General features: G+C 41.0%; 1 protein-coding gene across 6 annotated transcripts in view; it reads right to left on the minus strand.

The window, feature by feature from the left end:
- APP (amyloid beta precursor protein) overlaps nt 1-27,422 on the minus strand; it is a 285,965-nt gene that overhangs the window by 127,326 nt on the left and 131,217 nt on the right. For all 6 annotated transcript variants that reach the window (XM_065913687.1, XM_065913685.1, XM_065913682.1 and 3 more), the window contains exon 6: nt 704-903. In XM_065913687.1, the coding sequence (XP_065769759.1) occupies nt 704-903 (200 nt within the window). The remainder of the gene's footprint in view (nt 1-703; nt 904-27,422) is intronic.

Genomic DNA, 27,422 nt, shown 5'->3' on the forward strand with positions numbered 1-27,422 from the left:
ACAAAAAGGGGGTCTTCTAGTTCGTTCCGTATACAACATTTCCAATAGAAGCATTGATTAACCAGAAAAACAAAGTCTAAGATCTGCCTCTCTAAGAAGGCATTGTCCTTTCCCCCAGTAAACTATCGTATAGACAACACAAGTCATCCAAGTTAAATTTCACAGCAAAAAATAATGTCATGCTCTTCAAGTGGCCTTCTTTTGCTTTAAAATTAAATTAAATCTAATCGCAACTACTCACTCAACCAACATTTATTGAAAAGTTTCTGTAAGGCAAGCACCCTGCATCACACTAGGTAAAATTCACCCTTTGACATCAAGGAGCTCATAGTCTTGGTGATGAAAGTGGCCACGGACAATGGAGTGTAATCAATACCCACTGTCAGAAGAATGCCAAGGAGGCCACCTAACCTGGTCCTTGTCAAATGACATGGCCCCGAGTTAGGCGGAGTTCTGCAGAACCACGTGCCAAGTAGCATACAGAAGTAGCAGGCACAGAACAGTCTGTAAAATCAAGGTTTCACATTTTTTGAAATGAATCGTTGGATGCTTATTCATCCAAAAAGAGATCCATAAGCACAAGGCAACGTGTTACCTCCCATCACCAGGGAGACAGTGGTGGCAGGCTGGATGGAAATTTCAAACTCTGCTATGATGCCTTCCTTTTCCCTGAGCAAGAAAATCCAAGTGAACAGTGGGTTACCTCGGACCACCTCCTCCACAGACTCCGTGGTGGTGGTGGTGGTGGCAATGCTGGTGGTCCTCTCCGTGGCCTCCTCGTAGGGTTCCTCAGCCTCTTCCTCCACTTCCTCACCATCCTCATCATCCTCCTCGTCGTCGGCTTCTTCTTCCTCCACATCCGCCACTTCTTCCTCCTCTGTCACTTCTACGACTTTGTCTTCACTGGAGCAAGAGGGAGAAATAATAGCAATGGTCATTAAACACATGTCGGGCAAGGAAGAAGAAAACCAATGACAAGGAGCCTTGGGTCCTTGAGAGTGAACATGGCACTGAATTAAAACACACAGGAGGTCTGAAGCCAGCAGGTCACACTACGATTCCCAGCTCAGCAGATCTGCAACTTTTTAATCTCTGAACACAGATCTTGGTTTACACAGCTGCAAAAAGAGGCTACCGTGATTCCAACTATATGACACCCTGGAAAAGGCAAAGTTATGGAAGCTATGGTTTTTCCAGTAGTCATGTATGGACGTGAGAGTTGGACTATAAAGAAAGCTGAGCACTGAAGAATTGATGCTTTTGAACTGTGGTGTTGGAGAAGACTCTTGAGAGTCCCTTGGACTGCAAGGAGATCCAACCAGTCCATCCTAAAGGAGATCAGTCCTCGGTGTTCGTTGGAAGGACTGATGCTGAAACTGAAACTCCAATACTTTGACCATCTGATTCGAAGAGCTGACTCATTTGAAAAGACCCTGATGCTGGGAAAGATTGAGGGCAGGAGGAGAAGGGGACGACAGAGGATGAGATGGTTGGATGGCATCACCGACTCAATGGACATGAGTTTGAGTAAACTCCAGGAGTTGGTGATGGACAGGGAGGCCTGGTGCGCTGCAGTCCATGGGGTCGCAAAGAGTTGGACACGACTGAGAGACTGAACTGAATTGAATGGAGACCATAAAAAGATCAGTGGCTGCTAGGAGTTTGGAGGGAGGAAAGAAGGAATGAACAGGTAGAACAGAGGGGTTTGAGGGGCAGTGAGATTGCTCTGTAATACACTGTATCAGAGACAATATATACAATCATCTGCTATACATGCATGCATTTGTGAAAACCCATAGAACCGTACAACACAAAACATGAACTTGAATGTAAACTATGGATTTTATCAATGATGCATCAATATTGGTTCAAGTGTACAATACTAATGCAAAATATTAATAATTGGGGGGCGCTCTGTATTTCCTGTTCAATTTTTTTCTAAACCTAAAATTGCTCTTAAAAATAAAGTCTATCAAAAAGGTTGGGGTGGGGGATGCCAAAACAAAGGTTACTGTATTGTTGGGGTCACTTCTTATAAAACATGTGAAAATACCACAAAGCACCTGCATACTAGATATTCAATAAGGGGATGTGGAAATTGGTTCAATATTACTGTTGAATGTTTACATTAGAAATGAAAGGGGAAGAAGAAATTGGTTTTTCCAGTAGTCATGTACGGAATATGAGAGTTGGACCATACGGAAGGCTGAACACCGGAGAATTGATGCTTTTGAACTGTGGTGCTGGAGAAGACTTTTGAGAGTCCCTTGGACTGCAGGGAGATCAGGCCAGTCAATCCTAAAGGAAATCAGTCCTGAATATTCATTGGAAGGACGGATGCTGAAGCTCCAATAATTTGGTCACATGATGTGAAAAGCTGACTCACTGGAAAAGACCGTGATGCTGGGAAAGAATGAGGGCAGGAGGAGAAGGGGGTGGGACAGGAAGAGATGGTTAAATAGCATCACCGACTCAATGGACATGAATCTGAGCAAATTCTGGGAGACAGTGAAGGACAGGAGAGCCTGGTGTGCTGCAGTCCATGGGATTGCAAAGAGTGGGACATGACTTAGTGACTGAACAATAACGACAAAACCTGTGTAATACTCAATGGCAGGGATGCCTACTGAAACTATATCTGTGCTCCCTTTTGCTAGTTGTGTAAGCTTTCTAGAATACCAGGTATTTCAGTGGTTCTCACATTTCAGCAAGCATCAGAAGGATGCACCTGGAAGGTTTATTAAAACAAAGATCACCAGGCACCACCCCCAGATTTCTGAGTCAGTGGTGGGGTAGGGGATGAGAATTTTCATTTCTAACAATTTCCCAGGTAATGCTGCTGCTGACAGTGGGAGGACAATATTCTGAGGACCCCTGAAATATGCAACACTGAGAATAATGGGAGCAGACAGGCAGTGAGTCACACTATAATTGGGAAGGGGATCAGAAATAATATTTATGGCATTAAACATGTATATATACATACTCGATCAGAATGGTGAGGAATAAATCAGCAAATTTGGATAGCCAAAGAATATGTCTGGAACAAAATCCAAAAGTCTAAGGAAGATATTCTTGTGGCAGTCATGTACCTGCCAGTGCAGATGTGGTTGAGAGCAACTGAAAGATGATAAATGAAGGGAGGAATCTAAGTGTTTAACAGTGAAAGCATCTCATGTGCCATGGGGCTGCAGAGGAGAAGTAATTTCATCCCTGATCAGATCAGAAAACCAGCACAGGAAAAAGATCTAGATGTGCTGGAGGATTTCAGCTCACCAGAGCATCTACTCCAGGTCTGTTTAACAACAATCACTACAGCTGTAGGACTGAGAACTGCCCTGCTGACATTTACATTGTATCCCAGACCGATCCCTGCTCACAAGGAGAAGCTCATTGCTATGGGAAGTGACAGCAATCTGGAGAGTGCCTGTCAGCCGCCACCTGAAGCCCTGGGATGTGAGCTGGGCACTGTAGAGAAAATCAGATTTCAGACGTGTTAGGGAAAGAGAATGGTAGGATTTGGTAATGTAGGGAGATAGGAGGATGGCAGAAGGCTTTCAAATCCTGAAAGTCTGACAGGGCAGCCACAAGGGGTGAGAGTGAAAAAGAGAAAGATCTGTGAAAAGATGAATATAGCACTAGAAGAAGTTCCCTGATCAACCCAGAATTTCAAGGACTTTTTAAAGATTTACAAAAATGTGTAGGGACTTTCATGGCGGCCCAGCGGTTAAAGACTCCATGCTTTCAATGCGGGGGGTGAGGGTTTGATGCCTGATCGTGTAACTAAGATCCCACATGCCATGTAAAAATAAAGTAAAACAAAACAAAAGTGTATAATCCTCCCACCCCCAAGTGGAATGCTTTTCTAATTCTGATTAAACATGATATATGAACAATAAATGAACACATCTGAATGTTGAACACATTCTAAGAGGCTAAAGAATATGGAGAAACTTCTTTAGGAGGAGTAATATTAATAATAACGCATCATGATATGTTATTATCAATTGAATAAATGACATGTTAATACAGAGAAAACCCTAACCAGTTATTTAAACGTTTCCATGAGACCATGAAGAAATAGGTAAGAGGGGGAAGAGAAACACTGGCATTGATCGTCAGATGGTATAAACCTTCATCTGCTTAGAGACAAATGGGGTGCAATCATCGATTTCTTCATTGCCTGAATTCCTACACAAATGTATACCGCTTAAGGCAACATTTCAAAAGAATCCTAAACTTAACAGCTGCTTAGAGACCTCAATTTTAGCCAATATACTGCCTCCTCATTTTTCTACAAAATTTTAATGTACTGCTAGTGAATAAAGATGACCTAAGGCATGCCATGGGCCCCTTTCTTGTGTTTGAGCTCTCTTCTTTATTCAACGAGATCACAGGCACCAACACTCTTTATTTGTATTTTTTAAAGTTATTGGTTTTTAAATGAAGGGTAACTGCTTTACAATGCTGTGTTGGTTTCTGCCATAGGTCAGCATGAATTGGCCCAGGTATAACGCTGTCCCCTTCCTCTCAACCTCCCTCCCTCCTCCCACCCCATCCCACTTCTCCACGTTGTCACGGAACTCTGGTTTGAGTTCACTGGGTCATATAGCACATTCCCACTGGCTATCTATTTGACTTGTGGTGGTGTATATGAAGACAGAAAGAACAGACTTACGGATATGGAGAAGGGGGAAGGACAGGGTGGGATGAATGGAGAGAGTAACGTGGAACATATACACCAATACTCTTTAGTTCTCCAAATTAAATGGAAAATTCATGGAAAACAAGGGAAAAAAATAAAATCCAATCAGTCTTCTTAAACCACAACATGTGAAGTGCGGGTGGAATGCCAGGGTCTGGGTATGCAATCCAGGGTACAGACGACAGTGGGCTTCTGGGTGGGGTGATGAAAACGCCCCAGGGCATCCCCAAAGCCCCCCCAATCATCTCTGTTATGACTTGAATGTTGCATTTAAAACTCCAAACAGAAAGCATGCGCATAAAAACAGCTGTGTTTAAAGCAATCTGCATTCTGGTATGTGTCCAGCCATGAAAAAGAGTGAAATACATGCCTACCATCCATCACTGCATCTGCCGGAGCAATTTCCTGGCATAATAACAAGGAACAGAGACACAGAACAGTTCAGCTGGCTGAGGAATTAAATTACTTGGCCTGAGAGAACTCACGTCCAGTTCTTATTACCATAGCTTTGATTTCTGGAATTAAATTTAGACGTCCATGAATTCAATTATCTCTTTGGACACCATTAAAACAGTAGCACACAGCTATGTTTTAATGACATGGTGTCTTCCCCTAAAAGGCCCAACATGCCAACATTATAACTTCTATTTGCAGTTTTCATAAATAGCTGGAAACACAGAAAGGGGAAAAAAAATAAAAAAAACTTTTCCACCTTCTCTTCAACTGCTAGACTTCAACTGTTCTATGATGTGACCAAGGTGAGTCAGCTTTACATCTATTTTTTTATTTGGCTGTGTTATGAATCCCCCTGCAATACATGAGACCCGGGTTCGATCCCTGGGTTGGGAAGATATTCTGGAGAAGGAAATGGCAACCTACTCCAGTATTCTTGCCTGGAGAATTCCATGGACAGAGGAGCGTGGTGGGTTACAGTTCATGGGGATTACAAAGAGTCGGACATGACTGAGTGACTAACACTTTCATTTTCACTTTCATGGGGCATGTGGGATCTAATTCCCTGACCAAGGAGTGAACCCAGGACCCCTGCATTGGGAGCATACAGTCTTAGCCACGGGACCACCAGGGAAGACCCCAAGGTGAGCCACAGTAACCAAAATAAATACATAAATAAATGCAAGAAGGTCCAGTTTATGGAAATGTGAGGCTCAGCATCATAGAGCAATGTCTCATCAACAAGTAAACTCACAATAAAATAGTACTTTGAGCACATGGTGGAATATTCATTCACTCACACATTTTAGCCTCTGTCAATTTAAAGTAGACAGCTTTTCCAGCCTTTAAATTCCAATAATGAAAACAATTCTAAGGCATGAGGGAATGATCTGAAAACGCTCATCATCTTAGGAGCATCTGAATTTAATAAACAGGTTGAAGGGTCAAAGGGACATTATTATGAGGAAATCAATCACTGAGGATACAATTTTGTGTGTCAGCAATTAAGACTTTAGTTGAGTGAAGGATACCCTGCATCACAAAGGTGGTGTTCAAATTTCTAAGGCTGACCTTGATAGATTCCACTCATCACAGTTGGCTCCCTAAGACTCCCTTAAGACAAGAAAAGATGCCGATTCACTTACTAGTTTCAGTTAATTTTTGTTTAAGTCATGCAAAACAGCTCACCATTTGCATTCTCTAAAAAAGCTGTATTTATTCTTTCATCTTCTCCATTAAGACTGATAAGTTTTCTCCCCCTGCACTCTGTCGGACAAAGGAGAGGAAATGGCAGAGAGAAAGTCGATTTCCAGGGTTTTTGTGAATTGACAATCAAGAGATCTGAACTACAGCCGTGAAGAGGGAAGAGTGAAAAGAGAGCGGCTGGCGGTTCCCAGAATGTAGGACCCACGGGGGCCAGAAGGGCAAGTCTCAACAGGAAGACATTCAGACACTTCTGTGTTCATCGGGAAACGGGAAGAAAAGAGTCTCCCAGGGTAAGGGGATAGAGAGAGAAAGCAAAGTTTTCAAAAGGTAAACAGACAGTCCTTTCCCACTCATTCCAGCCCAGGTCTTAGCGCTGCCGGTTTAGCCTGGAAGGTATGATGGCTGGATACCTTTGTCCCAGAGGAAAGCAGCCCCTGAAATTATGGCTGCTAAATTAGGAAAATTAGAAGTTGCCAGAAAATGTGAGAAAGTAGGAAGCTTATTATTCACGGTTCTGAGTAAATGTTTCAAGAGGGGGGACAGCTAAGTAAGAAAAAGCCACTCTCTCCCCCATCCAAAAGGCACCATTAGAAGCCAAACATAAGATACAAGACACACTTCATATAGATGATTCTATTTATATAAACTATGAAAACGGTTACTCCTCACCACTGTTAGCACTCAGAGGAGCTGTTAGACTTCGGTGAGGGGAAGTGTATGACCGGGAGGAAGCAGAAGCGGGGGCTTCTGGGAGTGGGCAAGGCTGTGTTTTGATCTGGGTGTCGGCGATCTGGTTGTGTGCTGTTTTGAAAATCCATCGAGCTGCAATACCTGTGTTAGCTGCGCGTCTGTGTACACCATGTGCATTTTTAGTTACTTCAGTCATGTCTGAGTCTTTGCAACCCCATAGACTGTGGCCCGCCAGGCTCCACTGTCCACGGGATTCTCCAGGCAAGAATACTGGAGGGGGTTGCCATGCCCTCCGCCAGGGGATCTTCCCAACCCAGGGATCGAACCCAGGTCTCCCACAATGCAGGTAGATTTTTTACCATCTGATCCACCAGTTCAGCAAAAAGGATTAAAAAGGAGAGGACATGGCTACTCTTCTTAAATACTCTCACAACTGGTCTAGGATAACAGCTTGTTAATGAATAAAACTGATATTTTCAGGGCCTACAAATCACTTCAAGCTCCAAACCCCCTTGAGCAAAAACTATAAGGAGCTGAACACATTAAAAAACAGAAGATTATGATACATACAAATTTGGCCTCATTGAATTAGCTAAGTTACTAATTCTCTAAACTAATTTGTCAGTTTAGATATTTTATAAGTGAATTTGATGCTCCTGGGATTCAATCCATCATATGCTCATGATTACTAAAGAAAACTACTTACTTTTAATACACTGTTAGACTCTGTGTTGCCTATAGGTGATGTCTAAAACTGACTCCCACAGATCTCTCTTAAGCAGTCTACTGAGTTTCGGTACAGTTGTTTCGATGGCATTCCTTAGGTGCTGGTGGTAGTATAGTCGCTAAGTCGTGTCCGACTCTGAGATCCCATGAACTGTAGCCCACCAGGCTCCTCTGTCAACGGGATTTTCCAGGCAAGAATACTGGAGTGGGTTGCCATTTCCTTCTCCATTGTATCTTCCCAACTCAGGGATCAAACCCGGGTCTTCTGCATTGCTGCTGCTGCTGCTAAGTCACTTCAGTCGTGTCCGACTCTGTTCAACCCCATAAGACGGCAGCCCACCAGGCTCCCCCGTCCTTGGGATTCTCCAGGCGAGAATACTGGAGTGGGTTGCCATTTCCTTCTCCAGTGCATGAAAGTGAAAAGTGAAAGTGAAGTCGCTCAGTCATATCCAACTCTTAGTGACCCCATGGACTGCAGCCAGGCAGATTTTTTTACCGACTGAGCTATGAGGGAAGCCCCATTCCTTAGGTAGTGGGTATTATTAACTTTTCAATGAAAGGATGTCTAAGAATCTGACTAACCTCTCCTGAAAAATGCCCTGCAGCAGGGACTGTTTGTAAGCTACAGTAAAGCCATTCATAACTCCTTCCCCCATCCATGTTTTGACCAGAGAAAGTAAGAAACCAAATTCTCCATGGTCTTGTGGACAGGGAAGGACAGGCGACCAAGATATTGCTGAATAATCAGATGCCAGAGGACACCTACTTGAACTTCTAGGTGGGGCTTTCAGGAAAGTTTTTCCTTTCCATATGATAAGATTCCTACTGATGGTCAGAGCTCTTTTGTTCCTTTATCCCCTGCTCTTCTACTTTAACTGGCGGGGCAACAGTCATCTGTCAACTATTAGGTGATGAATATTAGGATGCATAAGCTAATTAAGATGGTGAGGGGGAAAGATACAAAAAGAAGGGATCTATCTATCACCACACCAGCCCAGTGCTCCCAACACCAATGACTGGGTTTCTGTTACTTGCAGCTAAAGGCATTCCTTACAGATTGTTCACTAGCTTCCTCTGGACCCCTGGTCATAGATCCCTAGTTTAGGAAGATAAAGACCAAACTGAGACACCCCAAATTCATGACTCAGGCCTTAAGGGTGAGTTAGATAGGTCATAACCTTAATCTAAAGTAGGATGCATCAACACTTACACATTTAAGGAATCCCTATTCCAGGCGAGAGAATCTACACTACTTACTGCATAGTGGATGTACTGTGTACTGAATGCGTTAGAAATTCCACGGGAAAGTAATTCTTGTGAGCTAGAGGTGTTGGGGCTGGTAGGACATGAAAAGTGGGTGTGAGTATGAGGTAGGAATATCCTGATAATGAGCAACCAGGAATAACAAGTCCATCAGCCTGGCTGCACCAGAATTCTCCATGGGCTCTGAGTTTTAACAGTGATAGACGCTCAACTGCAGAGACCAGGTATCCATTTATTTTTTTCTGTAGTTAGTGATCAGTTGAGTATTTGAGTTGAGAGGGATGTGTACCAATTGAGGAAAAAAAAAAAAGTGGTAATGCGTTAATTCACCCATTCATTTAATCATCCCACTAAGTGCTTCTCAAAGGCACACATCAGTGGTTCAGTCAACAACACCGACTCTGCTTTGACCAAGTGCCAGGTGCTGTTGCGGGCACCGGGGGTGGATGAGTGAATGTGACAGAGCCTCTGTTTTCTTGGAACATATTTTAGTAGGGAAGGCACAATATGGGCAAATACATAACAACTATGCAAAAAATACAGTAGACAGGAGAGGCAAATGTGTTAACCAGTGACTACAAAAGATGTGTGTGTGGTGGGGGATAGGGGCAGCTTCTCAAATAGGATGGGCAGGGCACGGTCATGGAGAAAAGGTCGTGGGCGGGAGACTTGGAACGCCGAAAGAGTCAAGGTGAGTGTATGGTTAAGACAGGAGTAAGCGCAGTGCAAAGACCCTGGCATGGGGTAAGCATTAGCACAACCAAGGAAAAAAACAAAAACAAAACCCACAACAAACAGTCAGTGAACTCGTGGAGGTGGGGGTGGGGGTGGGGAGAGTGAGGCAGGGGAGAATTGTACACTAGGGGGGCGGAGACAGACAGGTGGGGGGTGACCCAGCAAGGCTGTGTTGGTTATGGTAAGAAATAGCATGTTTATTTATACTTGATGGGAGTGACTAAATCTGATGACTCTGGTTGCAGGGTGGAGAGCGGGCACTAGGGAGATGAGAATAGAAGACGGGAGTCTGGTTATGGACATTGTGGAGGAAGCTAGGGTAATTCACGGGGGCTAACCAGTCCATCCTAAAGGAGATCAGGCCTGAGTGTTCACTGGAAGGACTGATGTTGAAGCTGAAGCTCCAATATTTTGGCCACCTAAAATATGAGTCAGCAAAGAGCTGACTCATGTGACAAGACCTGGATGCTGGGAAAGATGGAGGGCAAGAGGAAAAGGGGACGACAGAGGATAAGATGGTTGGATGGCATCACCAACTCAATGGACATGGGTTTGGGTAGACTCTGGGAGTTGGTGATGGACAGGGAGGCCTGGTGTGCTGCGATTCATGGGGTCGCAAAGAGTCGGACACGACTGAGCGACTGAACTGAACTGAATAGCCCAAAGCACAATGATATCATCACCTGTAGAAATATAAAATTACGACTGTAATAACAGTTATGGAGGGCTCGGAGGCCCAAAATGAGAGCTGAGCAGGTCTGGAGGTGTATGACAAGGCATCTACAGGGAAGGGAACTGAAATGTGACCCAAATAAAGCTCAAAGTTAATGAAGTCCAAGGACTAAAGACAGCTCCCCACAAGGTGGAATGGGAAGAGCAGTGCAAAGGCCCTGTGGTGGTGGGGGGGGGAGGAGACCCTGAGCGCCTGAAACAGGATCAGCTGAAGAGGACACAAAGGAGGACGAACAGCAACAACGTGGAGCAGGGGGCAGCTCATGACTTGTTCCTATGCATCTTGTGAGCTAAGGGTGATTGTCAGATTTTTCAAGTGTTGTAAGATGATGAATGGGGAAAAAAAACAAACTCAAAGAAAAATATGTGACAGAGACCGTATATGGCCTGCAGAGCCTCAAATATTATTTGGCTCTTCACAGAAATACTGCCGCCCCCTGGCATGGATGGTGGGCTAGGGGTGAGGAGGGGGTGGGAAGCATGGGAGGTTGGGTCCTGATCTGAGGACACAAGAGATGCGAGGAAATAAACTGAGAGTCCTCATGGGCTTTAGGAAGTTCGAGTTCCAAAATTCTATTAATACAGCGGGAACTACAGTGATCTCTGCCTCTAGCCTCCTTCAGAGAGGGCAGAATGCAGGGTCCAAGGAGGCTGGGCTCTTCAGTATGGCAGAATGCATAAAAGTATGAAGTATGGGACCCGACTGCCTGGTTCTGAATCTCAGGTCTGTGACCATGAGCAAATTACTGAACCTCTTGGAGCCTCCTTCTCCTCATCTGTAAATGGCAAACTTGTAACAGGAAGCTTCACAGGGGTATGACGGAAAACACACGGGTTAAAATTTGCAAAGTACTTAGAAGAGCATCTGACCTACAACAAGTACCATGTAAGAGAGAAATAAAGCCACGACCACATGCACAGTGCTTGACACAACACCCGGCTCAGGTGTGTGAATGAATGAATGATGCATGACTAAATCCCACAGAAATATTCCTGCAAAACACTCAAAATCAATGCAATCTCTGACAACTGCATGCAGAGTTTGATCTTCCTTATCAGAAAACAAGAGTCAGATGTTAGGCAGTCCTAGGAAATATCTTAAGAGGGGGGAATACAAAATTTCTTAATCTTTCAAATTCAGAAAACCACCTTACCTGTCTCCTGAGAAGCCTGTATGCAGGACAAGAAACAACAGTAAGAAGCTGAGATGGAATAACGGACTGGTTCAAAATTGGGAAAGGAGCACGTCAAGGCTGTATGTTGTCACCCTGCTTGTTTAATTTACATGCAGAGTACATCATGTGAAATGCTGAGCTGGATGACTCACAAGTTGAAATCAAGATTGCCGAGAGAAATAACAAGGACCTCAGATATGCAGATGATACCACTTTAATGGCAGAAAGCGAAGAGGAACTAAAGAGTCTCTTGATCAAAGTGAAAGAGGCGAGTGAAAGCTGGCTTAAAACACAACATTCAAAAAACAAAGATCATGGCATCCGGTCCCATCACTTCATGGCAAATAGATGGGGAAAAAGTGGAAACAGTGACAGATTTTATTTTCCTGGGTTCCAAAATCACTGCAGGCGGTGACTACTAAAACAAAATTAAAAGATGCTTGCTCCTTGGAAAAAAAGCTATGACAAATCTAGGCAGCATATTAAAAAGCAGAGACATCACTGCTGACCAAGGTCCATCTAGTCAAAGCTAAGGTTTTTCCAGTAGTCATGTATAGATGTGAGAGTTAGACCATAAAGAAGGCTGAGCACTGAAGAACTGATGCTTTTGAATTGTGGTGCTGGAGAAGACTCTTGAGAGTCCCCTGGACTGCAAGGAGATGCAACCAGTCCATCTTAAAGGAGATCAGTCCTGGGTGTTCATTGGACGGATTGATGCTGAAGCTTCAATACTTGGGCCACCTGATGTGAAGAGCTGCTTCACTGGAAAACACCCTGATGCTGGGAAAGATTGAGGGCAAGAGAATGGGGCAGCAGAGGAGGAGGTGGTTAGATAGCATCACTGACTCAATGGACATGAGTTTGAGCACTCTGGGAGACAGTAAAGGAAAGGGAAGCCTGGCGTGCTCAGTCCACAGGGTCACAACGTGTCGGACACGACTTAGCAATTGAACAACAAGAAAGTTCAAAAACCCCATGTGACAGACTGTATCTTCAGAATTCTATCACCCCATGGTCTTACTAATATGAATAAAATCCAGGGTTAAATTTATGGGTGTGTTGGTTACTAAAGTTCTTGCAATTCAGAAAACAAATGGTATTCATGTAGGATGCTAGGAATGGAAGCAAAGTGAAGGAAAATTATAACAGTGATAGCTTGGCATAGAAGCAACTTTGCCTTATACCAACTTTTAAAGGCTGCCCTGTTTAATCTAGTGAGTGTCTAAAACACAAGAACAGCAAAGAGAGAAGAGGAGCATTAAAGCAAGGTCTGGTGTAACTAGCAACACTCCTTTAGAACATTTGAAAAACAATCTATCTTTTCTTCATTTTCTCAATACATACTCATAATAAGAAAAATATTCCAGGAACACAAAAACAATCTAAATAGAGCCTCGAGGACATAAGACAAACCAGAGGATGGGCAGTTTCTAAGAAAACTGGTACAGCTTCTTTGTTAACTTGCTGTCATGATATTAAAAGGGCTGTTCTAAAGCCTAAGAGTTAAGGATGTAAGATGCTAGGTCTGGTCTTGCCTGGGATCTGGTGTGGAAAAACACGCAGAGAAGACCAATGCAGGCTTAGGAAAAATCTGACTATCTGATGACATTTTAAAAATACTGTTAATTTTGTGGGTGAAACAATGTCATTAGGGTTCTGTTGAAAAATGTCCTTAGATTTTTGATATAGCCTAAAGTATTTAGTACACTTGCTGTCTTAAATTTAATCATAAAAATATGTGGAAAGGGAGAAAATGATATTCTAGCAAGACTTAAGAAATATTAAGGCTGGAATATAATTATTGTAAGAGCCTAAATTGCTTTTTTTTTTTTTTTTTTTCCAAATTGCTTTTTTAAATGACTATCTTGGAGGCAAGAAAAGCCATGTATAATCAAAAGCAGATTCTTTTCCTGACAGCTTCATGAACCAACCAGGACTAAAGAGAAGCACCTAAGGTGATTAAAAACTTTCAGAGTCATTTTAAAATCTTGATACATGAAACAATATCTTGGTTAACTAGACATTATGCCAGAAAACTGTGAATGAGCAAATTCCTCATATCCAAAGATTTGATGGTGTGTACTTGGGATAGAAAGTTGACACTATATGATCCTTAGTCATTGAACATATTTGAGTGGGTTCTAGGTTCCGGTGAGTCTGTCCCAGACCCTGAAGTTACTGCTGGGAATAAAACAGACAAAATTCCCCACATTCCTGGTTGGTTGTGTTGCTCAGTCACTAAGACGTGTCCGACTCTTTGCGACCCCATGGGCTGTAGCCCACCAGGCTACTCTGTCCATGAGATTTCCCAGGGAAGAATACTAGAGTGGGTTGCCATTTCCTTCTCCAGCGGATCTTCCAGAATCCGGGGATCAGAGGGATACTGGCAGGTGGGGGAGAGATACATTAGGAGTTCCAGATTAACAGATACACACTACTATCTATAAAAGAGATAAACAACAAGGTCATATGTATAGCACTATATACTATATACAGTAACTTGTAATAACCTATAATGGGAAAGAATCTGAAGTGAAAACTGAATCACTTTGTTGTACACCTAAAACGAACACAACATTGTACATGTACTGTATCTCAATGAAAAAGAATAAAAGTACTAATAAGGGAATATGCCCTGAACAGGTGCCCTTTCAACAAAGGCTGCGTGCCTAGCATCCGTTTCAATTGTGTCTCCACACACAGGAGACACAATAAAAAGCTATAGATGTTTTGTGCATGAAATGGCCACAAAGCCCTTTAGAAAAGCCACAAAGCAAGATCCAGCCTCACATTTCTTTTGAGAACACCTCTGAAGTACCTGCTCTTTGGAAAGGAGAGAAGCTCTCTGATTCTGTGGTTCCACCCTCATCTCTCCTGTGAAAAAATAAGCAGTTCTACTTGGGAAGCAATGACAAGTCACGCAGTTCCTTCCTCCAGCACAGGCAGAGACTGCCTCAAGCCCTTGTCTTGCCCCAGATTCTCGGAGAGGGGCCTCCATTCCCAGGAAGAAATAGATACAGGCAGACCTCGCTTTATCGCTCTTCATAAATACTGCATTTTTCACAAACTGAAGGTTGTGGCAGCGAGCCTATCAGCGTCACTTTCCAATTTGTGTCACAGTCCAGTCATTCACACAATATTTCCAATCTTGTTGCTATTATTATATTTGTCATGGTGATCTATGGTCAATGATCTCTGACATTACTACTGCAAAATGTTAACGACTGGCCGAAGACTCAGATGATAGCATTTTTAGCAATAAAGCATTTTTAAAATTAAGGTGTGCACACTTTTTTTGGACAGCGCTATAGAGCACTTGAGACTATAGAGTACAGTATAAACAACTTATATACACCAGGGACCTAAAGATTGTGTGGTTCCCTTTGTCATGATGCTGGCTTTACTGCGGCACTCTGGAACCCAAGCCATCGTATCGCCAAGGTCTGCCTGTACATCTGTCTACACCCAACCTCAGGTGGTACCGTCAGTAAGTGGGCAAATGCAGGCTTTGGATACATTAGGCAGAACTTTGTATTACAGACTGAGGGGTTTGCCCTTATTCTACCAGTGGTAACAGAGCCATGTAGAAAAGCTTTAAGCAGAAGAGTGGCAAGACTGGTTGCATTTCAACAGGTATGAGCTGGCAGAAGTATGAAGGACAGATAAGTTTGGGGTGACCAGTGGGCGGGGGAGAAGGCTCTCGGAGTCTAGGTGAGGAGGACTCGGGAAGTGAGAGCTTTGAGAAAATAACACGACAGAACTGGTAGCTATTTGGTTGGAGGGGGTCAGTGGGAAGATGAAGCTGATGTCTCCAGAAGGACAGACTGGGCGGAGAACAGTTACTGACAGCAATGGAGGATACAGCAGGGAGAATGGATGGCCAGGTACAGAAATGCATGGTCAAATGCTTGGACCATGATGGAATTTAGATGCTAGATTCTTAAATCTATTGCAGAAGCCTCCAGCAGACAGCTGCAAATGAAGGACTACAAATTTAGGACACAAATACATAAATTTGGGAGTCACTGTTGTTCCATTTCCAGTAAGTACAATGGTACTATACATTTTTGTTTGTTTGTTTTTTGGTGGGGGCAGTGAAGCAGAAAAGGATATAGGCTTTATTGCTTTTCTAGGCAAAGGGAGACACACTGGGCTTCTGCCTCGAAAAACTATTTGTCTCCCTGTTGTTGCTTTTTAAAATTGAAGAGCGACCCTTCTTGAAAGATCACAGATAACCGAGCAGATGGCCATGTACTTTCTGCATTGCTAATATATTCTGTTCCAACACCACATGTAACTAGCGACAGAATCTGGCCTTCTGAGGTCTGATCATGCCATCCCTCCCTGACACCCCTCACGCCCTACAAGCAAAATTCAATCTGCTTCCCAATTCCAAGATCGATGTGAAAAATTCCTTGAAAGGATACTCTCTAGTATGGATTAACCAGGGCATTTTACTATGGTTTAAACAATAGCATAATAAAAGCTCAGGCAAAATGTTAGCAGATACATACAGTGGACCAGGCATTCGGCTAGATTCTGAGGCTCTCGAGGAGAAAACGCTAAGGAGGTCCCTGCCCTCAGGAAGCTTACATTCCACTGGGGGACAGACAGACAATAAGCAAATGAAATAGCAATGGTGTGATTAGTGTCAGGGTTAAATACAGAGGTAGGTGAGACTGAGCATATTGGGAGGAGGGTGTCTTGAAAAGAATAATCAGGGGAATTCATTTTGAGAAGCTGAACAGAAATCCAGACAACTGGGGAAAAACCTTTACAGAGCGATTCATCAGTCTTGGGGTGGGGGAAGATCGCCATGCTGACTCGTGTGACATGAAGTCGGCAGTGGGGAGAGAGGCAGAGGGTGAGGCTGGAGAAGTGGCAAGAAGCTGGGTCAGAAAATCTTCACTCAGTTATCTTTTTAAAGCTGTGGGATGTGGCTTGTGGGATCTAGTCCCCTGACCAGGGATTGAACCCGGGCTCCCGGTACTGGGAGTGCTGAGTTTTACCCACTGGATCACCAGGGAAGCCCCACGTCCTGTGAATATTTAGATTCTTCCACTCAGAGGCCATGTGGGCCTGTTTGTACGGGCACCTTGATTAGGGAGATGAAGAGGTTATGAGGAAAACTACTTTTTCCACTAATGCCAAAGATAGAAAAAACCCTGTTTTTCTAATTAGGAGTCAGGGCTGAAGATCACAAATGTTCTAGATATAGTAATCATGACAGAGATGGGATATACAAAGTTAATTAAATTTCCCCACGTGCGGGTTGGAAAAGAACATTTTCACACGGAAGGAAGTGGGAAAGCCTGTCTTGTTAGCAATGGCCTGTGCCTAAGTAATGCCAAGTGTGTTTCAGTAGTGATAATGAGCTGTGCTTCAGGTTGGGCGCTCGATGGGTTAGGTATATGGAGATGCTATAAAAATGCGGTCTTGGCATCCTGCTCCTCTCTGACTGGTTCTACCATCATTAAATTCCTTCAAACGCAACGTTGCTGGCCTGTGACCATAAACATTTTCATAAAACCGAAGTGCTTCATTACCACTTCAACATGCATGTGACTTCTTGGCTCCAATTTTCTGACAATTTTAACTATAAAATTCTCCTGAGAACTACTTGAGGCTAACCGACTAACACTCAAGGGAGGTATAAACACTTAAAAAGGAACAATGAACCACATGTTCCAGGAAGTAAAGGATTCAAACTTTGATATACATTTTCCCTGATTTATCAGTCAAGCTGAAGATATCATAAAAGTTAAACATAAAATGGAAGGTCTTCACATATACAGAAGTTGAAAACAAAATGCTTTCCTGTTATTTCAACATCTATCAAATCTCTTTTTTAAATGTCCAGAAGAGCCCAATGGATCCACATTAATTTTTACAGTCATTTTCCAATCCTAGGAAATCATATTTTCTACTATTCTCTTCCTTCCCTCAATTACAAGGACTCCTGCATATTTAAAGTCATAAATTATCATTATGGTTGTTTACAATCCAAGTTTATTTTAATAAGGTTCTCAGTCTCATCTAGGACAGAGAGTGCTTAAGTCATTATTGCTTATTTTTGATTACAATAATTACAAGGCCTACAATACTTTCTAAAGACCTAATTAAAAAGGGACATGTCATAATAGCGATGATTAGCAAACCAGAGGTGGGGTGTTAGTCATTGCACCCTAAGGAAAGCTTTGCTCTTTGACAGTGTGACAGTGAGTTGATGAAGGAAACAGCCTCACACTGGCCTGTCCTCACAATTCCAAGCTGTGCATTATAAACAAGTCAACTGTACATTTTACACTTCAACATACATCTGTATCAATTCTTTAACTCAGTTCTGAAAGCAAGCACAGGTTATTCCAATTTTTCCCATGTTAGATGTTAAGATGCTCAAGAAAATTTTATTAGGTCCAAAGCACACTTTATTTTTACTTTTTAATTAATTTTTACTGGAGTATAGTTGCTTTAAAATGTTGTGTTTCTGCTGAATAGCAAAGTGAATGAGCAATATTTTTGCATATATCCTCTCTTCTCTGGATTTCGTTTCCATTTAGGTCACCACAGAGCATTAAGTAGAGTCCCTGTGCTATAGAGCAGTATAGTTATCTACTTCATATATAGTATCAACAGTGTATATATGTCAACCCCAATTCATTCTAACCCCTTTCCCCCTTGCTATCTGTACATTTGTTCTCTACATCTGTGTCTCTATTTCTGCCTTGCAAATAAGATCATTTATACCATTTTTTTCTATATTCCACATATATGGATTATCTTTCAAAGATACTTCTGAAACAAAGATCATCTTATTCACTAACAAGTTTTTTCTTTCCTAAACTACTTGGGTACACCTACTACATTAGATTTCTGTCTCCACACAGATTTTTTTTTTTAGTGCAAATGTGTTCTATCATCATTGAATGACCATAAATGAAATATTGCCCTTTCACGAAAGAAAGTGAAGTCGCTCAGTCGTGTCTGACCCTTTGGGATTCTTTTACGATGATAGTCTCTTTTCCAGGTTTGTAGCTAGTATGTGTTACCATCTTTAGTTTCCACAGCATTAATCTCATGACTACTGGTACTGGAACAGCTATCATGATGAGATAGTAACTCTCTAGTGCAACCTCTACAACCACAGTAAGAGCTCTTCACACCGGCCTGGCAACCTGTTCCTAAGCAGAATACATTGGAAAACCAAGTTTAACTAACAGTAAACAGTGGTCTCAAACGCAAAAGACTTCATTATTTGCTATAAGGAGATATTTACAATAGCAACTCATTTATAAAATTTGAATTACTATTGCACTCAACAAAATGGTGTGCTGAGCTGCGCTTAGCTGCTCAGGCATGTCCGACTCTTTGCGACTAATAGACTGCAGCCCGCCAGGTCCCTCTGTCCATGGGATTCTCCAGGCAAGAATACTGGAGTGGGTTGCCATGCCCTCCTCCAGGGGATCTTCCCAACACAGGGGTCGAACCCAGGTCTCCTGCACTGTAGGCAGATTCTGTACTGTCTGAGCCACCAGGAAGCCCATGCTCTCCTATAAATATATTTTCAAGTAACTTCTAATACCATGATATATTTTGGTATATCCATTGGCAGATCCTTTCCAGAGTTACAGATACTTTACTAAAACAATTTAGTCAATACACAAGAATTTATAGCCCATTATGTGCTCAGCATTCAGTTTTCCTTATAACTATTTATACGGCACAATGTGTTGGATAAAACAGGACATAAAGCAATGAATATCCATTTGTTGTATCTTCGAATGTGTAAAGATAGTACAACCAGATTCATGGTCTGAATGTCTTTATTGTCTTAATTTGATGACATTATATGTGGAAATACTTTATTGGAACTGACTGTAAAGTTAAATTGGTATTTTCCATTGTGCTCAGGGTTTGTGCCCCTAGCCCCTAAGTTGTTCAAGGTTCTACCATATTCCTATAACACACACATTCTCCATTACACTTTGTCATCATCAGGTTATTTTCAACCTAATATGTAAACAGCTTTAAGTACAAAGTAAGTGCTATGTAAATAGTTGTTGGTTGGTATACAGTAAATTCAAGTTTTGCTTATTTGGAACTTCTTGAAAAAAATTTTTGTGTGTGAATATTTCTGATTTGTGGTTGGCTGTATCATCAAATACAGAATCATGAATAGAGTCAGCTACTGTATCTGGAGATTATTTTCCAGAGGATTGACTTCCTTCCAAAGGTTAGGAAAGTTTTGCTAAGTTCTTTGTGATAGGGTCTTGGTACTAGTTTAGACTGAGAGTGGGAAACCTCATGTACTCCTATTTTAGGGCTCCTAGAAGCCAATTTACATATAACCAAGTTCAAAATAAAGTTCCAGCATGGAAACTGATTGTTACCAGAGATTTGATGAGTTACATGGCTCAAGTGAAGGAAATCTTTTTGAGTATAATATGCTGTTATGTGGATTTTGAGGTCAAAAGAAAAAACAAAAAAATAAATACATAGTTTTAAGGGCCACTGAGACGTGAACAATGGTGAATTCCATCTAAACTAGGGGTTCTACATTGAAGATAACAAAATCCAGATGTTGGTTTCAACAAGGAATTCGTGTTTGGGGGCTACTACTGCCAGAAACCTGTTATAATCATTAGGATCTGTATTTTCTTCATTGTTAATTACTTTGTAATCCAGGAAATTTGGACAGTTTAATTAAAAGGCATTGGAGGGATATAAACTCAGGAGTGGAATTATTGAGTCATATGGTAGTTCCAGTTTTAGGTTTATTTTTGAGAAACCTCTATATTGTTTTCCACAGTGGCTGCACAAATATACATTCCCATTAATAGTAAACAAGGTTTCCCTTTTTTCCGCATCTTTGCCAACATTTGCTATTTGTGTTCTTTTTGATGAGAACCATTCTAACAGGTATGAGATAATATCTCATTGTAGTTTTTATCTGCATTTCCCTGATAATCAGTAATGTTGAGCATCTTTTCATATGTCTGTTGGCCATCTCCATTTCTTCTTTAGAAAAATGTCTTTTCCATTCATCTGCCCATTGTTCAATCATGTTGCCTGCTTTTTTGATGTTGAGTTGTATGAGCTGTTTGTATATGCTGGATATTAATTCCTTGTCAGTCACATCATTTGAAACTATTTATTCTCCCATTCTGTTGTTTGTTGTTGGTTGTTTTTCTGTTTTTTCAATGGTTTCCTTTACTATGCAAAGGCATTTAAGTTTAATTAGGTCCCATTTGTTTATTTTTGCTATAGGCAGATGGATCCAAAAGAAAAATAATGCTGTGACTTTAACAATATTGCTGTGACAAAGAGTGTTCTGCCTATGTTTTTCTCTATGAGTTTTTATCTAGTCTCACATTTAGGTCTTTAATCCATTTTGAGTTTATTTTTGTATATGGTATCAGAGAATGTTCTAATTTCATTCTTTGACATGTAGCTGTCCAGTTTTCCCAGCACCACTTATTGAAGAGATTGTCTTTTTTCCATTGTATACTCTTGTCTCCTTAATTGTTGATTAATTGAGCATAGGTTGTGGGCTTTTCTGGGTTATCTGTCATTTTCCATTGATCTGTGTGCCTGTTTTTGTGCCAGTACCATAGCCTTTTGATTACCAATTTGAAAAGATATATGCACCTCAATGTCCATAGCAGCATTAACCTAAGTGTCCATCAACAGATGAATAGATAAAACAGATGCAATATATCTCTATGTATTTACATATATATATATAACATAGATACATATATAAACACTATGGAACACTACTCATTCATAAAACACACACACATATATGTGTATATGTATTTATATAGAGATATATATATGTGTGTATATATATTTTTATATAGAGAGATATATGTGTGTGTGTGTATATACACACACACTCTGGAACACTACTCAGTCATAAAATATACACATATATGTGTGTATATATATTTATATACAGAGATATATGTGCATATATGTATGTATACACACACACATTATGGAAAACTACTCAGTCATCAAAAAGAACAAAGATTTTGCCATCTGCAGCAATACAGATGGAATTTTGATACGGAAGGCATTATATCCCCTGGTGGCTCAGGTGGTAAAGAATCCGCCTGCAACATGGGAGACTTGGGTTTGATCCCTGGGTTGGGAAGATCCCCTGGAGGAGGGCATGACAATGCATTCCAGGATTCTTGCCTGGAGAATTCCCATGGACAGAGGAGCCTGGTGGGCTGCAGTCCATGGGGTCACAAAGAGTCGGACACGACTGAGTGCCTAAGCACACACACACATGCTAAGTGAAGAGAAGCCCAGACAGATAAAGATGAATACTGTATGATTTCAGAATCTAAAAAATATAGCAGGAAAAAGGAAGCAGACTCACAGATATAGGGAACAAACAAGCGGTTACTAGCGGAGAGAAGGAAAGGGGGAGGGTCAATATTGGGCTGGGAGAGTGAGAGGTCAAACTGCTGGGGGTAAGATAGGCTCGAGGATGCATTGCATAATACAGAGAATATATCTAATATTTTGTAGTAACTGTATTCATTGCAAGGACTGATGCTGAAGCTGAAAACTCCAATACTTTGGCCACAGATGTGAAGAACTGACTCATTGGAAAAGACCCTGATGCTGGGAAAGATTGAGGGCAGGAGAAGGGGATGACAGAGGATGAGATGGCTGGATGGCATCGCTGACTCAATGGACATGAGTTTGAGTAAACTCCAGGAGTTGGTGATGGACAGGGAGGCCTGGTGTGCTGCAGTTCATGGGGCTGCAAAGAGCCAGACATGACTGAGCGACTGAACTGAACTGTGGATGGAAAGTAGCCTTTAAAAATTGTATTAAAAATTTTAAAAATTAAATCTAAATATAAAAGACAACGGGAGTACAAAGAGGCCTTCCATGTCTCAGCGGCGTAAAATTCTCAGCACTGAATATCCAACCATCCAAACAACTTTTACACACGAATCATCCACCAGCACCTCTCATTTCAGCGGTATCTGGTTACTGGGCAGCTTGCACCATCAGATCCCAGTGAGCACAACGATCACTGCCAGATGTAGCCTGGGATGGCAGCAAGCCAACCCTGAACTTCAAAGGCATCTTCTCTTCCAACCATCACCTGCTTAGAAACCTAAACAAACCCCACTGGTTTGGCCGCATATCTCCTAATCTGGTTAAGGCTATTAAAGTGTTTTGTTTTTCTTTTTGACATACATGCTATTCAAGCTCATTCAATCCAGAAATTCAGCATTTTTAATAAGACCTCAGAGCTGGCAGCCAATTCCCTCAAGAGAAAATGCTTCTCTCCTGTTCATCATTTTCAAATTAGTTCCCATATTTCAGTTCAAGGTTCAGTGATACAGCCTCACAGTACTAGATGCTGCCAAACCAGCACCATGACACTTAGCTCTCAAAGCCACAAAGATTTGATTTCATCAAATCTAGTCTTCTGACTCATCCACTGGCAGAGTTTTAAGGCGGTAATGTATCAGCTGCATGATTCAGGATGTGACCCTCCTCCAAAGTTTTTGCTTTTCCCCCCCTCTGAGTATCTACTACCACTTTTTGAAAATGCAGGATAGAAAAGCAGCTGAAAGATTATATATTCAACAGATTTTAACTCTAGACATCCAGGCAAAATATTAAGTCAAATGAAGCGTCTCTCTCTGAGCCAATTTTAAAGACTGAGAAAGAATTGATTCACTAATAGACATCCAATCTCACAACCGCCTGAGATCATATAAGGCTACGACAACTTCCCAGGCTAACTGGAAGACAAGATGGGCATAACTTCCTCCATGATTCAATGACAAGTTTTCACAAACCACAAATAATGTGTTTGTGCAATGAACCCTCCACACTACCAGCTGGTGCTTATTTTCTGAGAAAATTTCTTGGAGCACACAGACCACAGTTAATTCAACTTTCAACTATACCTAGCACTGTGCCACCCACAAATCAAGCCTCATTAAGAACTTCTTAAGCTGACTGCAGTAGTCCCCACGATCAAGATTTTATTCCTTATGTTGAGCATCAGCCGTGTTGGTCTCTACTTAATTTTCTGGGAAATGACTGAAAACGGGACGAACCCAGTGTTATTAGCAACCCTCTGCTTCTGGAACAAAGGTGAGTCCCAGCTTCCTATAGGGCCTGATAAATGGATTTAAAGAAATCTCTTTTAATGGTGTTCATGTAGAGGGTACAATAAAACGTGCCCAATAGTTGTGGCTATGTCACTGTATTTATTGGGTCACAAGTTCTTGCAGGAAAGATAGAGCAAGACATCATGAAACCATACACCTATTATTTACACTAGAACTCCATGAACAGCTCAAATGAAGCCATGGACACAACTGTCCTCAAGTCAAAGTAAGTTTATCATCATTATGCTTTATGCTTTATACTTTGACATGTTACCTTGAGTTGGGGCTACTGGACTATCATTTCCCCTTCATAAATAGTCAGGTTAACATGATGGGCTCAAAGGCTATATTATCAGATCCATCCCTATCTTATTTGATTCAAATAATGTGATCAAATCAATAACACCATTAAAATGGCCAAGATATTGACCAAAGGGAGATGTAATTTCTATGTATATTTCTCTCTGTTCATAACAATCCCATTCTTTACAAAAAAAGGACAAATCTCTGTGGAACAATTTACATAGATATAAGAATAAGATGCCCTTTTTTTCTTCCAACGAGAATTAGATTGAAGAGACCTCTACTAAGGTAGAAGTGGGGTTTATAAATTCTCTGTCCCTTCATTAATCACATCCCCCTGTCTCTGCAAACAAATAAATAAAAAGCAAGAACATGAGAAACAGCTTGTCTTTTTCTGAGGCATGTGTCCCAATGTATATATACTTTTTCACATTTCCCATTGTATTAAACTAATCTAAAGCTTTAGAGTATCCTTGCCTGTAGAATCCCCCTGGACAGAGGAGCCTGACAGGCTACAGTCCATGGGGCCACAAGGAGTTGGACATGCCTGAGCTGCTAAGCACACAAACTTTTAGACTCTACCACCACCCCCAACTTCCCCGACCGAGGGTTCACATCTAGGGCAGATTAAACAACAGGGAATCAGCATACACTATACTATCAGTAAACATCAAAATTGTTTAATGTCTCTCACATATAAATTATTTAATCAAAATTATTTATTATTCTGAAACATTTTTGATCAAAAGTGAATAAGCTAATCATTCTTAAAGTTATAATTTATATGTACTCAAGGTAGAATGAAGAAATTTAGTTGAAGAAGACAAGTGTAGATTATTAATGGCATTTCATTAACATAGAACTAATGGAATCAAAATCAACAGAAGGGTTCTGTTGGATTTTACACTTGAAATACCTAAAATATTTACTTGGCAGAAGAAATAAAATGTAAATTCTCAAGAAGAGATACACCAGCACAAATCTGTTCCCGGCATAGGAAAAGCCCAAATAACATTAAATCAGTCTGCAAACAACTAACAGATATTAAAAAGCTGTGAACATTAGACAGGTTAATATATGCAAGGCATTCAGAACAGTGGTTTGCACAGAGCAAGATTATGTAGTATCTCTTACGATTATTACTACTTGTGTACAGGCAAGGATATAGGAAGGCAATAAAATTTAGTCCATGCCCTCGTCACATTCATAGTCTGAAAACCTGACGATATAAGGAAGGGGTCATGTTCTTAATAATGATAAAAACCCAATATTGGTGAATATGCAATGATGAAATAAATTAACCTGCTGTCCAAACCTCACTGTAAATGGGCATAAACATTTAAATAAATGTTAAGTGCTGTCAAAACATTCATTTCTTTAACCCAGTTGTCCTATTTTTGGAAAGCTATTTTAAAGCAATTATTACCTAATTTGGGAGGCAAATCTAGACTTATTAAGGAATTCAAAAACTTGACTTCTGTAATGTAAAAAAAGAAGCAAAAAAAAAAATTTGACAATGATGACACAAGTGAACAAATCTTGAAGGAATATACATAATTGAAGAGATACATATGCAAATTACAAAATTATTTTTAAAATATCTAGATGTTACTTAAAAATGAAAATTTTACATTGTAAAGATAACTAAATAAAAACAAAAAGAAGAACAAACAGAAACGTAGAACTTACAATAACGTCAAATTACAGGTGCTTCTCTTTGGCCCAAATCCTTCTGAAAAATCACCATATTTTAAATATTTTCTAATCAGATGTAAGGGGAAAATAACTTCACTGGAGTTTGTCTGCCAGGTCTCTAAATGCTCCAATATTTTGAATATTATCTTTTTTTTGCAGAAAATATGCTAGTACTTAGTATAGTCAAAATGAACAATAGTGACACTAAGAAAAGGAAGAAAATAAGTGACATAATGATTGGATTTAATGAAGGAACTAGGTGCAAATAAGAAGCCTTAATCATCCATCATTTGGGAATACTCTTTCAGCTCTTGATGCACTTAGGTTTGGAAGGTTTATTTTGATCCCAAACATTTCCATCTGTACAAAAGCTGTGTTCAAAAGTCAGACTCCTGGGCTGTTTGCTTTTCTGTCCACAGGAGATCAGGGTAAGAGAAAAGCTTTAAAATTTTTTTAAAGAACAATTTCCTTAGTTTTCCACTACTGAAGAAACCAGTTTCTCAAACCACAGCTCTGCTGACTTTTCTTTGCTGTGGGGCCGTCCTGTGTATAATGGGATGCTTAGCACTAAGCCTGGCCTCTACCCATCAAACACCAGGAGCCTCTGATCGCCTCCCCCACAACCGAGAGAACTGAAAATGTCTGCAGATGGTTCCAAAGGTCTCTTGGGAATGAAACTGTCCCCAGTTGAGAATCACTGCTCCAAACTAATGTTTGTTTCCTCATTTTTTTTAACCTTTTTATTTTTCATTGGGTATAGCTGAAGAACAATTTTGTGATGGTTTCAGGCCAACCATGAAGGGACTCAGCCTTACACATACATATATCCCTTCTCCCTCAAATTCCCCTCCCATCCAGGCTGCCACATAAGCGCGTTCCATGTGCTATACTGGAGGTCCTCGTTGGTTATCATTTTAAATACAGCAGCGCTTTGTTGTTTAGTCGCTAAACCGTGTCTGACTCTTTTGCAACTCCATGGACTGCAGTTCACCAGGCTTCTCTGTCCATAAGATTTCCCAGGCAAAAATCCTGGAATGGGCTGCCATTTCCTTCTCCAGGCGATCTTCCTGCCCCGGGGATGGAACCTGCATCTCCCACCTTGGCAGGCAGGTTCTTCACTGCTGAGTCACCGAAGTCCCACAGCAGTGTCTGTTTATTTTTAAAATCACAATGCTTGCCAATAGCTAATGGAGCTGAAACTGTCTCATGACAAGTTGTATTTCCTAAAATTTTTGTCTACTGTTATTTTTTAAATTATTATTAATACCTACTGTTATTTCTAATAAAGAGCTTGACACTACGGAACAAAAAATGCTTGCTGGTTCAAATAAGAAAGTCTCTCAAATGGATTTTTATCTGAAAGTTCAAATAAAGATGCATCGTATCTTCCTTTACAACTCCAATTTCATTTCATTTTATTCTATTTTATTTTACTTATTGAAGCAATTAAAAAATATTCAATTAGTAATTACAGTAAAGGTGCTGTTTATAAATATTCCTGTTGCCTCAGTATTTTTTTTCCCCAATATTTCTCGCTTTAGAGACTTCTGATGCAATTGCACTTAATTCTTGCATATCTGGAGT

Source organism: Muntiacus reevesi, chromosome 21 (assembly GCF_963930625.1).
Source record: "Muntiacus reevesi chromosome 21, mMunRee1.1, whole genome shotgun sequence".
Lineage (NCBI taxonomy): Eukaryota > Metazoa > Chordata > Mammalia > Artiodactyla > Cervidae > Muntiacus > Muntiacus reevesi.